The sequence below is a fragment of the Centroberyx affinis genome, unplaced genomic scaffold (assembly GCF_046629955.1).
Source record: "Centroberyx affinis isolate AG114_WGS23_722 - 3 ecotype Tasmania unplaced genomic scaffold, CSIRO-AGI_Caff_v1 ptg003720l_1, whole genome shotgun sequence".
Taxonomy (NCBI): Eukaryota; Metazoa; Chordata; class Actinopteri; order Beryciformes; family Berycidae; genus Centroberyx; species Centroberyx affinis.
Genome location: NW_027281604.1, coordinates 258,276 through 272,438, shown reverse-complemented (window position 1 = coordinate 272,438; position 14,163 = coordinate 258,276). Strand labels below are relative to the sequence as shown.

Here is a 14,163-nt window from a genome sequence, read left to right as displayed (position 1 = left end):
AAACTACATTTAAATTTACAGTGTATACTCACTGTTACAGTTGCCCTGCATTCCTAAGGGAATACCTGTGAAAAAATGCTGCTGAGTTAGTGGTCTAACCTCATATCCAGAAAAAAAAAAATCATTTGATGCCCATGCATTTTCAACTGGAATATGTGTTCATATGCTTTATATCTCTAGGGGCATGAAACATTCACATTAAGGGTCAGCTGTCACAACAGTGAAAAAAAATCAGAAATCTTTAACATAAATCAGAAACTATTTTTTACAGAAACGACTTTTTTAGATAAAGCAAAACAACAGTTGCAAATAGTTGAATCGAGGAATGGAAAACTCTCATATTTTTAGCACTGGTCGGGCATTTTTAGCTGGCTGACATTTCCATACATTCTCCCTTAAAACAGATTCAAATTCAGGCAAGGGAAAGAGAATTATGTCCTAGTTGAGGTTGCAAAATATTAACCACACTTTAGGGAACTAGTTTTCTCAGGTCTGCGGTCAGAAGAGGAGGAACTGACGGGAAAGATCTGAGGCAGCGTTGTAACTAGACAGATGAGTGGTGTGAAACACTAAATGAATTGCAGAGCCCCATTTGGCCATAACATGTCTGAGTGATTTCCACTAGAAATGGACTTTGACCAACAGAGTGGGTGGCTAGATGACCATTTGACCACTGGTCTTGAGCTCATCATGATGAGAGTTAGCCTCAAGGTGGTCCAGGTTTTTCCACACACAAACGTCCCCAGTGGTGTATCTCGACACTTTTAGGGCCCCCCTACCAGCAGCAGGCTAGAACACCCAAGTTTAGAAGCAGGCCTGCAAAGACAAACCTCCCCATCACCACACACACACACACACACACATACAGTGGTCCTAGCACACCCAGGTTTCCTTAAACAACCACCCATGGAGAGACCTACAGGTCAGGTAACTGAAATCTGACAGTGATTGGTAGCAACTGTCCAACCAACATCTTTTCCAGGCTTTGCAAACATTGCCGAAGAGGAATTAGAACAATGCAGCTTATGGCAGTTGAAGTGTATCTATAACCAGGTAAGCAAAGTTTCTGTCACTTGAGGAAAGGGGGACGTACTACTTAAATGTATTTTAGGTGAGCTACAAATTTAAAACCAAATCACCATTTCATTGCTCCATCCAGCCTCGACTCTTCTAGTGGTGAAATGACCTTCTTACTCTCTTCAGGACATCTTATATTGTAGGCTGAAAACATTTCTTCCAGAAGTACCACACGCTTCCCTATTCCCACTGAGTGATTTCCCCTCCCTCCCCCTCTCTCCCCCTCTCTCCCCCTACTTCCTCTCTAAAAAACCCCTTCTGTATTTCTCCTTATCTCTTATTCAAATTATTTTCTAGCATGCGGTCTTAAACGATCGTTATGCGGTCACAGGGATATTGCAAGAGCATTAAGATCCTGACCTTGCACTCCTTATTTGGGTGCTTGTATTTTTTGGTGCTATAGCAGTCCCGCATGTTTTTAATGTGCCTGGCGAATAAAGCTGATTCTGATTCTAGTTCTGATTCTGAAAGTCACTTTGGATAAGGCCCGTTAATTAAACCTAATTTATAAATTTACTAGATGCCCTGTTTTGAGCTGTGGCACAAGTGAAAGTCAATGGAATTATGACACCAATCAAGTGTTGGATATTCAGAACTTATGTTACTGGTTTCTCGCGGCTAAGTTCAATGACCCCCGTACGAAAGCCATAGTTGTACTGGAGTCTGTCTAGTCTATGCACAGAGTCAGTCTATGCACGACTGGATTGAGTGAAACTACACCTGTTAACACCAAAGAGCTGTGGCAGTACAGTGTGGTTGTAAGAGAATAAGAATAGTTTACCTACTTTCAGTTTCACAAAAATATCACAAATATGAAGTGTGCATTAAACCGTGAAGCTACTTTGGCCCTAATGCATAGAGTCATTAAGCACCACAGGTTCAGATTCATTCACATGAGAAATAGAGAAGTGAGAGTGGCCGAATTAAAGTAAGTGATACCACAACTGCACAGTGCTGTAAACATCAGTTTCCCTTGTGAAAAAGCCAACCTGTATTTATATGTTTGTTGAAGCAAATTACCAAAAAGGGGAAGCTTTAAGTGTCCTGTCCAAATTCCCATGTATTTGAAACAAAATCACATAGCCATATGTGCGTATGTGATGTCATGGCAATGCTCAACACAACAAACATCTGTGTCACACACACTTTTTCACACTCCTCTCTCTCTTTCTCATATGGAGTTAAGAGGTCATATGGTTTCCCTGGTGCCGAAAGATTTATCACCATTCATTTGTAGACCACCAGAGTCACCACAGGCTCAGTTCTACGTAATTCCAGGCACATAACCAGTCCAAGTGTTAACCAAGCAATGCAAATGGTAAAATGGAGTGCAATTGTAACCAGAAAAAGTCAGAGAGCGAAACGTTAGAGAGTGAATAAAAATTCTTACCCAATTATTGCAAGTTTCAAAGTGCAATTACCCACTATTTCACATTTGTATGCCATGATAATCACTGATATGTGGAACCACAAGGATCTCCCCATACACATACATCAAGACACACAAACACAAGCACACAGAGGTACCTGGCAGCGGCTGAATATGTCGTTGGGAGTGGGCTGGACGTTGAAGTGTCTGAGGACCCGGACAGCCTGGTCCCTCGCCTTCTCTGAACAGTCCAGGGACAGACAGCGACCCTCAGCCACCTGGGACCGCAGCTACAGGCGGAGACAGATAGACATAATGTACAAATTGCACACACACACACACACACAATGATTTTATAGTTTTATAGAGTTCATTAAGTTCATGAGCTCACACTGGCATGCATTCACAGTAATTACTTACACTCTGGTATGGCTGTCCACATGTGAGTATGACACGGCCGTCAGCCTGGGCTAACTGACAAACAAAACAACACATTCACATCAATACAAAAGAAAATATTCAACAAATGTTATGTTATTGTCTACTGTGTCTACAGTATGTAGTATGTTTAGCTGTCTCCTTCTCTATTGCCTGTTTACTGTGTGCATGAAAAGGTACGTGTGCATGTCTCCAGACCCCTGTCTCACCTGTGCTGCTTCTCTGTGATCGTCACTGGGCTCCAACATTAGCACGTCCACCCCTAAACAGCGCAGGTGCCTCCCCAGGCCCTGCAGCATGTTGTCACACACTACCCGCAACTGCTGGGGGGCTAGAGGGGGACCGCCTGGGGCCTTCTCGCCACACTGAGGCCTATCATCCTAAATGGATGACAATGGAAAACAATAATGTGATACTTAATTGATCCCTATATGAAGATTTTCTGGGGCTGATTCTGACTGCCGTTATGTTAACCGTGTGATCGGCAGAGTCAAACACAAGTTTTAGCTGGTACTGACATGGCCTACATTCTTTATCTCATTAATGTAATATCCCTTTCCTGCTTTTCTGTCTGTCTGACAGAAAACAAAGAGAGAGGAAGAGAGTGAATTTTCCTGAGCTTCGCGTTATCTTTTGTGTGTTGATCGTCAAGAAAAATGGTGAGTTTCAATCATTCATCTCTACATCTTTGACTTCAAAGCATTTAGTGCCCGTGGTAACCCTGGTCATATAAACAAACAAACACCGTCAACAACAGCAACTGCTGTGGAGACATGGCATTTGACCACTGACCTCTTTGCCGTGGGTCTGTTTGGTATGTTTGTTCTGCTTGGCCAATTTTTCCTTCTGCTTCGTGTCTCTGCTCTTCTCCGATTGGCTGGAGGAGATGGAGCACAGGTCACTTGGCAGCCCAAAATACGCTGGGTTGCTGGAGAGGGCCATATATACATCCAGCAAACAGTAGGCATCCGCCGCTAGACGAGGTAAGAAGATAGAGAGAGGAGGAGAGATAGAGAGAGAGGACAGAGAGAGGAGGGGGTGAAATTGTTTATTGGTTTGGAGTTATGCAGTGGAAAAAAAATACTGATCTGTGATATTCTTTAGAAAAAAATAATAGAGACCAACACGCCTCTCCCCCCTTTCTCATTGTATTTCTGTGCATACATAATACCTTACCTGCATATCTAATTTGGCTTATGCGTAGTGGCCGTCTCTCCCAGTTGGACAGCTGCTCCATCTTGTCCAGCGGTCGTCCCAGGACCTGCTGCACCAGCAGACTGAGGCCTTTCTCTGCAGAGCCCTCTCCTACCAACACCTGTTTTGGACCGTTATGAGCCTTGCTGACCCTATTACGCTGGACCTGGATAGGACAACATCAGAGTAAAACCTTAACTGACAATGAAATGAAAAATGACTTTTTCACCTTGTTAGCTAATTCTCGATATCATAACATACACCTATTTAACAATGAATGGCCAAACAATTTACAACATATGTTTGCATATTTTTATATCAAAATCCTGTTACTTTTACTGCCTGGAAAATGGCGTATTTTCAGTGGTTACTTATTTCGTACCAGTAGGCATACAAATTCCAACCAATAATACTTTCACAAATTTTTTAACAACCACCCCTTCCGTCCTGCCCATCATATAAAACCTGCAAATTCATAATTGTCAATGTGACACGAGTGGCAACATGGAACAATGATGCATTTTCAGGTGTTCACCCCCAAAAACCCTGTTTCCTTTTCCTAAGACACTGTGGTTGCTGCCCCAGTGGCTATAATTTAATCATTTTGAAGAATCCAGAATTTGTGATGGCACAAGATTGCTTACAAAGCATTTTTGAACTTTTGAACACTTCTGAACAGTCCCTTTCCATGTTATGGCCTGCCCCAACATCCTGCTTCAACCGGAAATTCCTTGTGACTTTAAAAAAATCCCTGGCTAGATTTAGATCCTTTACTCTAATGTCCTGGTCTTCATTGTGTGGCTCATGAGCCTTGCGTGGTTCCCAATTCCCTTATGTGCCAAAATTATTATAAAAGACCAAGTTCAGTTCGAAACAATCGTCAATTTCTAGGAAACTGCATCTAAGTCAGCAGTTGATGCTAGTCTAGTAGAGCAGACATCACCTGGGCTGTATTTCCCAATAGTTATTGTTACAAAGGTTTCCTATGAGCGATCTTAAGAAATTTTGTAGATTTTTACACGCTAACAGTAATGCATTAATTTTACTCAAATAGGCATTTTGTCAAAATCTTGAAAATACACAAAATAACATTTTGTGCTGTTTAGACTACTATGAGGTTAAAATAAAGGCAATCGCGAAGAAACAGAGTAAGTGGCATATGACAACACTGTATTCACCTACCAGGCAAAATGCAATACTGAGTAAGCCTGGGACTCAGGTGTTGTCACTCTGTTGTTATTGAAGCACATCGCCAAGTCATTCAAAGTTTCTTTTAAACACCCCTACCACACACTTTTTAGTTAGTTTTTAGTAGTTTAGTTACCTGCATCAACAACCACGAGTCACCCATTTTGTTTATTATTTCAATTCCAATTCCTGAAGTTCATTAAATCAACAATTAAATCTATGAATCATGCCCTGAAAACTACAGCCTGCATTTCACGTCTTTTTTAAAAATGTTTGCAGTTGGTGTTTTTCATTCTACGTAATTATTTTATTGTGGTTATAAACATCATATTTTACTGTAGACTACAATCATCATTGGCAGTCAAAATCAAGCTGCCTCATGATCTTTTCTTCTTTACGACATTCTTAGCTTTCAACGAGTGGTCAGAAGCACTCTTAATCTGCAACGATTTTTTAAGAGCATCATTAGTTAAGAAGTGTTTGGGAAACCCACCGTAACTTTAAGATGATTCTTATGATGTACTATATATATATACTATATGACTCATTATGATTCAGCAGCATTGATTTAGTCTACATACCAAATCAGAAAATAAACCCAACCTTCACCAAATGCCTCTCTGGTGGTATGTTTACCAGTAGGATATGAACAGGAGTAAGAATGGAAAAGTGAGTTATCTATTCTTTTATTTATCACAAATGCAAATCAATTCAACTGATTGAAAATGAACATTTCTTTCATTTTACAATGTGAGTGGAGGGAAAACTAAATTTGGTAGATTACAAATGATAATCAGCCAAACCCAAGACAAACACAGACAAGGCCCAGTTTAAGAATAAAGTAAGAATAATTTATTCAATCAGGATCCTGTAGAAGTCAGTAACTGAGTCAAGTGATAGTGATGATAACGTGACAACATAGTGATAACGATTCTTTATGTAGGCAAAAAGATATGTAGATTGAAAGGGTTGTAGCAGTGGTGTAGCCAATATTTTGTGATTGGGCAGACTGAATTAATTCAAGAATAAAGCAGGCTGTGCTACCCATTTTTGTTCTCATCATGGTCGTAAGCATTTCAATGCAATATTATATACGGTGGCCCACAGTGTACAAATTATTTGTGCATATATTTATCTTATATATATATATTTAAAACACTTTTATTTATTCATTTATTGGACATTTATTTATTCATTTTTGGCAGATCTGGTCCTCCATAATCTACTGGACTCACAGGGATGATTTTGGTGCCAATCCTCACACATCTGGTAAGGTGATCAATAGGCCAAACTCCCAAGACGTTGGTCTAGTCCATGTACTTATGTTCTATCATTTCATTACATGTTGTGGAGGTGGAAGATCATTAATACTGAACAACTAAAGCCTGGAATCTGGACAAGCAGATCACACTATTTTACTTGGTGTCTTGCATCCTCTCATCCTACAAGCCGCCACCAGTATACTGAACAAATCCCAGTTTCTCAAAACTTCTTAGCACCAATATCAATTTAAGCCACCGTAAGTCAGTAAAGTGAGATAATCTTATTGATGGCTTTTTTCTTTTGAGAAACTGATCTTTGCTGAGTATGCTAGCAGTAGCTATAGCTAGGTAACTCATGAGCTAATTGATTAGGCTGAAGAACGGATTTACTCCACTGCTGTTGGATGGACTGGAGGAGGATTGCGATGGCACACGGTCAAGTTGGCCTCCACCTTGTCTGCCAGACCAGGCTACAGTTGAAGAATCTCTGGCAATCCCCGTCTCGAACATTGTGCTGACTTGCTAGCACTTGCTGCTGACTCAAAACCACCCACCACTCCAACAGCTTCTTCCAAATATCAGCTTTATCAGCTATATCAGTAAGCACTCTGTCTTCCAATTTCCAATCTGATTTTAGGAAGTCCTGCTCTACTGACACATGCCTCTTATATCTTGATTTAATGAGGAATACTGATTAATAAGGAACGAGGTTAATGACAGCAAATAGTGCATATTGGTCCTACTGGACCACCGAAACATCTTTGACAGTGTTGATCATGGAATTATTTTAACCAAATGAAAGGCTCTTGGGACAGACAATACATCTCTTAGGTGGAAGACTTCTTAACTGTCAGCAAGGTCCCCGTTTCTTGTTTGATTTTGCCATTTTTGTGTGACATAAAGACAAGGACAGATTCCAAGAAATGAGGTTGGTAAGAAAAGAGCATGGTTATCTGACAGCAGGCTTTCACTACACTTGGGTAAGACAGAATTTGGATCCAAGGTAAGACTGAGTAAGGCGGAACAAGGAGGGTACTTTATCAAGTACGACTTTTGTCAAGGACAAGGAATGTCTAACGGTGTTGGTCTCTAGTTTGGGAGCATGTCACATGACAAAGTAACACTGCAAGAGTCATGTGTCAGGACCCAATTTCTATAGCTACATTGGTTGCCAGTATTGGTTCAAGTTTGTCAACCTCAAATCAATATGGTACACAGGATCTTAAATGGCACGGCCCCCCAAGTACCCTGCAAGGAGGGTGGATCAAGTGCACAGACACATCATTACAGCTCGCCATCGCAGACTGGAGCCTTTGTAGGTAAAAGTCCATGATGCCATTCTTATCTACTGGAGCAATGGAGTGGCATAAATTGACAGTTCCCATTGAAAATATCCAGACTTCAATGATCTTTAAGGCTGGAATTAAAGAGAGATTGCTGGATCGCATACCATTATAAAAAGGTACAGGGTTATATAAGTAGCAATTACTTAGGTTATATGCTATCTTGTGTGTCATGCCTGTCATCACCATGCTAAGACTCAAGGAACAACAAGGACCACTACTCATTATGTCTGTGTACTATTGCACATTAGCCTGAGGATTATAATAATAGTAATAATATTAATAATTCTAATAATCTCTATGTACATAGCGCTTTTCAAAACCGTTACAAAGCACTTTTCAAAAGGAACAAGAAATGTAGAAACAAGGCAAGGTCATAAAAAGGGAGGTCAACAACAAACAAATATGAGTAAGTTTTAAGAAGACCTCAGGCAGGTCGTTCCAAAGTCTAGGAAACGTGGTTGCAAAGGCCCATTCGCCTCTTGTTTTTAATCTACATTTTGGATCAGATAGTAGGGACCTGCCTGAGGCTGCGATCTGGTTCATATAGGGTTAAAAGGTCTGTGGGGTTAAATGGCCAGACCCATCCGTGCCTTATAATTGATCAGTCAAATTTTAAAATCAATTCTGAGACTAACAGTTAGCCAATGAAAAGATGCTAAAAGTAGGGCTGCAACTAACGATTATTTTCACTGTCAATTAATCTGTCGATTATTTTCTCAATTAATCGATTAGTTGTTTGGTCTATAAAATGTCAGAAAATGGTGAAAAATGTTGATCAGTGTTACCCAAAGCCCAAGATGACGTCCTCAAATGTCTTGTTTTGTCCACAACCCAAACATATTCAGTTTACTGTCATAGAGGAGTAAAGAAACCAGAAAATATTCACATTTAAGAAGCTGGAATTTGTGGAAATGGAAAGAATTTTGACTTATTTTTCTTTAAAAAAATTACTCAAACCGATTAATCGATTATCAAAATAGTTGGCGATTAATTTAATAGTTGACAACTAATTGATTAATCGTTGCAGCTCTAGCTAAAAGCAGAGTGGCGTGATCTTGTCTTTATGTCCATGCTCCATAATGCTTAGAACTTATTTTGTGGTTTTCATCCTAGTCAGTACAACTATCTCATGGTACACTTTTCCAGTACATTGCTTTACTCTCACCATCCCACGCTATAGCTGCAACCATACTGTATGCCACTCTATATGGATGTATATAGTGACATAATGCTAAATGTACTGGAAACTGCCAAAATAAAGGCAACATGAGTATATGAGGTATACAAAAAATATTGAAAGCAGGTGCTTCCATAGATGTGGTTCCTGAGATAATTGCACGAAAAACAGCCCATCATACTTGCGGTCATGTATAAAAATGCTTGGCAGACTCAGTTCCCAAGTATTTTGATGACCATGGCTCGAAGAAGAGAAACAGAGAGGACTAACGGTTGGGGCGTGATTGTCAGAGGTTTCAGTGACTAAGACTACTCAACTTGCTGATGTATCACAAGAAACAGTGGCTAGAGTGATGTTGGCATTGAAGTCTGCGGGAAAGACATCAACTAGGAGCAACAGCACAGAAGTACATACTCAACTGTGATGTCCCTGCACTGGTATGAGATGCAAGGAAAAAGATACAAGTAATTTAGACAAGTTAAAGAGACAAGCAATTGGCAATAAAGAAAAAGACAGTCTGAGTGATCCTGTTTATTTGATGGAGAAGCATTTCTATCCTGATAGTGGAGTGGAATCTTCCAGGGTGACAACGCCCCAATCCACTGCTCACCAAGTGGTTCGATGAGCATGAAAACAAACTAAACCATAAACCATGGCTGCCCCAGTCACCAGATTTCAACATAACTGAGCACTTATGGGAGATTCGAGATTCGCCAAAGCTGTTCTGGCAGTTGTGGTGGCACAGTGCCCTATTAAGACACTGTGTGGAATCCAATCAAAATGTGCCATTGCATTTACAGTCAAATCAGGTTAAGGACTCCCAATAGACAACCAAATGTATCCACAACATAGAATCTCTTGCACTGCTATGAGATCATGAGTTTTGCAAAAATAGGCAACTCAGAGGCCCATTATTTCCTCAGTTCCTTAGTATCCTCAGCACATTTTACCTGCATACCTGTAAAATTTTAGGTCACATCTTATTTTCTCATACATCCTCTTACTTGGTCACATTATCCGTAAACATCTCTTTTCATTGCTACTCTGATGATTCTCAGTTATACATGACCCTCAAACTAGCAACAAGAACTGCCTCCATGAGTGCCTCACAGATATTAAGAGCTGGATGTCTCAAAACATTTGACAACTCAATTAAAATAATTCAGAAATTATAGCTTTCAGTCCCCCCAGCTCCACTATCTTTATCCAAATTGGAGTGGGCAGCCCATCTCCAACATGAAGCCAGTGGCCAGAAATTTGGTGTTTTTTGACAGCAACCTAGCTTTGATGAGCAGCTGAAGATGGTAATGCAGTCTTCTTTAATTTCTTTCAGATGAGAAATATATCCATAACCTCTCTTATCTTCTACCAACCTGGAGAAGGTCATCCATGCCTCTATCTCCACTCATCAAGATTACTGCTCTATTCCTGCCTAAGTCAAAAGTCCCTCTCACTCTCAATTATTAGCCTGTAATTTGCATGCAGTGAATATGTGAACAACCAAATATATATCCAAAAATGTTTCTGTTTCTTAATTTTGTGAAATGCTTAAAGATATACAGACCTACCTCAATTTTATATTATTACAATGATGGAAAATCTTTTACTGGTATGTTTTGGTTCCTGTCTGGCTCAATTCTTCTTTCATATTGATTATGGAGGAGGAAGTATTTGAGCAACGCTAAAAAGTATCAAATGGATTATTATAACTGAAATGTCATGTGATAATTGGTCAATAACAGCTATTTAAAGTTTTATATTACTTATTATAATAATGGAAAATCGTATACTGGTATGTTTTGGTTCCTGTCTGGCTCAATTCTGCTTCAATGTCCAAGTTTCATATTGATTATGGAGGAGGAAGTGTTTGAGCAATGATAAAAAGTATCAGATGGATTATTATAACTGAAATGTTGTGTGATAATTGGTCAATAACAGCTATTTACCCTGAATTTACCCAAGGGCATCAATAACAGCTATTTACCCTGAATTTACCCAAGGGCATCAATAAAGTGCTATCTTATCTTATCTTACTTAGAGTCATGTAACTGCAGTGTGAGTGTTATTGTGTTAAAAGGGCATGATTCATTTTGGGTTTGAGTGTCGGAGACTGCATTGGCCCTGTGGGTGTGTATTAGAGAGCAGCGCTCCTGGTTAATTGGAGGAATATAAAGCTCTATAGTGAAGGAAGTGACTAAATTTTGAACACAATCAATCGTCAAGATGGCAAAAACTAGGAAAATGAGGCCCATGCTGAAGAAAGTTTCTCGTTCCATGGTTCCAAACTTTGCCTTCAAGTTTAATTAAGTATTCAATGACTTTTAATGTTGATCATATACACACTGTATGTATTTCAATTTCTGCTTGTGTATTTCGAGGCTATTTTGAATGCATGGCTCCTCAACGAAAATGGAGCCAGAGTGGGCACAAACGGAGGTCTCACGTGTGTTACTGACCTGCTGCTGACGTCATGTGACGGTGTAAACTATTACTGTTGCTACTAATGTGATGACTCAGCCAGCAGCTCCACTTAGCCTCTCTGGAGAGTGTATGTAAAGCTCTTTGAGTGAAGCCGGGGCGAATGACAGAAGATTTAAAACAGTCTGCCCAGTGGTGAGTATGTCATTTTTGAAATATGTAAACTACTGTTACTGGAGATCCTTAGCACAGAGTTCGAGTTGACTTTCCTGTCTTGCTGATTTTGAATGAGTTGTTGTTGTTTTTTTTCCTTTCTTCTCTTTTAAAGTACATCATGTGATTGATTGTGTTTTTCAACTTGCTTATTAAAATCAACTGCCTTGACTGGATTTAGACTGCATCTGTTTGAAGTTATGTGGATGACAGGATGATGATGTTACCTTTTGGTGTATACTGAGAAGATCCAACACCCCCTCCATCTTCAATTGCTCCTCTGAGAACTGGGGCCAGGTGGCCAAGAGACACTTCAGATCCCCTGCCATACCATAACCTGGATGGGAAGGTGTGGATGTGGATGGGGGGAGATGATTGAGAGAGAGAGGGAGAGAAATTTAAAGAAAAATACCTTACATGTATTAAACTCAAACCTTTTTGCCAAGTCTGTTGCTCACCCAGTTTAAGGACTTTCCGCCCAGAGAAAAGGGTTCTGATGAAGGTAAATGTATCTTGGTGTTGCCAGAACCCGCTGGCACACAGGTCTAATAAGAAAACCTCATCCAAAACCGCAAGCTGTATGAGGGCAACATGCTGAGTTGAGATACAGCCAAACCTGGGCCGCCACTCCATGTCTACCCCTACTACACCACCTTCCTAAGGAAGACAGATAGAGGGGGAATAGAAACAGAGAAAGAATTGAGTTTTTAATTTCAAGAACAATTCCATTTACCTTCCTTCAATATTAACTCCAAGTGCCCCCTCCATTTATTCATCCAGCCATCCATCCATTTGATATACAGAGATTTTCCACTCTGAAATTTGACTGAGACTAAAAACACAAAACTTTTGTCAATGAGGCAACCTTCCCTTTTTATCTTTCTGTTTCTGTCTCTGTACCTTGAGCACAGTGTCTCGACATCTCTGGAGGCCTTCCGGTGTGTCCACAAAGTGAACCTTGTCCCTGCTGAGCGGCAGCTGGTAGAAACTCTGACAGTGAGACTGGGGTGGCACCCACTCCTCAGTCTGGGCTGAATCACTCAGACACCCCTGTCTGAGGAGAGGGGAGGAGGATAATCAGTATATGTGTGTGTGTGTGAGTGCATTTGAGAGATGAAGAGTGAAAGAAAGATGGAAAAAAAACAAGAGATACAGAGAGACAGAGGAAGAAAACAAGAGAGAGACTTTTGTGTGAAGCTACATCCAGATTGGGGCAGCAGACTGGAGATGACAAACTGCATATCACTGCATTTCATGATTTTCTGACAACGCTGAGGTTGAATCCAACAGCAGAAGAGCTACACTAAAACATCACGTATTTCATCTTCTGCCATCCTCCACCATTGATTTCAAAACCGGATACTGAATAAGGGTTTTTTTTTCCCCCAAAAAAATATCCCATTTTCAATCATGGGATTAAAACCCATCTCTCCCGATACCCAGGAATCCTGTTTAAAAAAACAAAAAAACAAAAAAAAACACTAATGCTATATTTCAATGAATGTCTAATTCTGTGGTTAAAATTTGCTTTTCCCCACCAGAAAATATAAGTCAAATGATTTTGGTGAACGTAATGTTTATACTTCCTATTATGCCACTTGGATTTGGCAAATTCAGACAAATACAAACTGCTTTTCCTCACAGATCTTTTACTTGTTTAATAAGAAATGTTAACAAATGTTGCCTTCAAGTGCACCTTGTAAACTCCTATTTCTGAGATCAGAAGTTGTAAATATACGTGTGCTTTTAGTTGCAAATAGTTGCTTTTAATTGGCTGATGTTTTACTTTAGAAATCAAGCAGCAGAGTGCTACTTTGTGCTGCAGTGGCAGAATGTAATGTAATGTCTTAATTTATTTAAAAAAAAAAAAAATGCATGACAACTAAAGTAAAAAAAATAGAAACATACAATACTAGTTATTGACATGGGATGCCAAATAATATACATTAATATAATAAAACATTGTTGCCATAAATTATTGACATGGCTTACATGTTTTCCGCCCCCTAAACGTTGGGTCATATAGAAAATCCCTACTTTACTGGTTGTATTTACCACTTTGTTGGGTTGTTCATGTGTGCCTAACTCATAATTACAGTAGGCTATTTCTAACAGTGCTTGAAGCAGGGCAACATCTGTGGTTGCATAATATTGTGCAAAACAGGCTCCACAAGTGGAATGTTGAGACATCTGGAACAACTGTACAGCAAATATCAAGGTAGGCTTTTCCACTGAGCACGCAAGAAACAGAGAAAGTTAAAGAGATAGTGGAGGTATTGTGCCATGCTGCTGAATCTTCAAATGGACAAGTTACCTGTAGCAGACCTAACGCTAAAAATAAAACTGAACAGAAAAAAGAATCGGCTGAAACACCAGCTGGGTATTCTCACTTTCACTGAGAAATAGTGTTGACTTTCAAATGATGACGCACAGGGGCACTACAATGTCTTAATCCAGGGCTGCATACAGCATTGCGAGTTA

The 14,163-nt window shown here is 39.9% G+C and overlaps 1 protein-coding gene across 1 annotated transcript in view; it reads right to left on the bottom strand.

Moving 5' to 3' along the window:
• Nucleotides 1-14,163, bottom strand: part of exd3 (exonuclease 3'-5' domain containing 3) — a 52,575-nt gene that overhangs the window by 26,064 nt on the left and 12,348 nt on the right. The window contains exons 11-18 of the mRNA XM_071540794.1: nt 12,583-12,736; nt 12,141-12,339; nt 11,910-12,019; nt 4,061-4,244; nt 3,677-3,858; nt 3,094-3,264; nt 2,867-2,920; nt 2,605-2,736 (exon numbers count right to left, since the gene is read on the bottom strand). Of these exons, the coding sequence (XP_071396895.1) occupies nt 2,605-2,736; nt 2,867-2,920; nt 3,094-3,264; nt 3,677-3,858; nt 4,061-4,244; nt 11,910-12,019; nt 12,141-12,339; nt 12,583-12,736 (1,186 nt within the window). The remainder of the gene's footprint in view (nt 1-2,604; nt 2,737-2,866; nt 2,921-3,093; nt 3,265-3,676; nt 3,859-4,060; nt 4,245-11,909; nt 12,020-12,140; nt 12,340-12,582; nt 12,737-14,163) is intronic.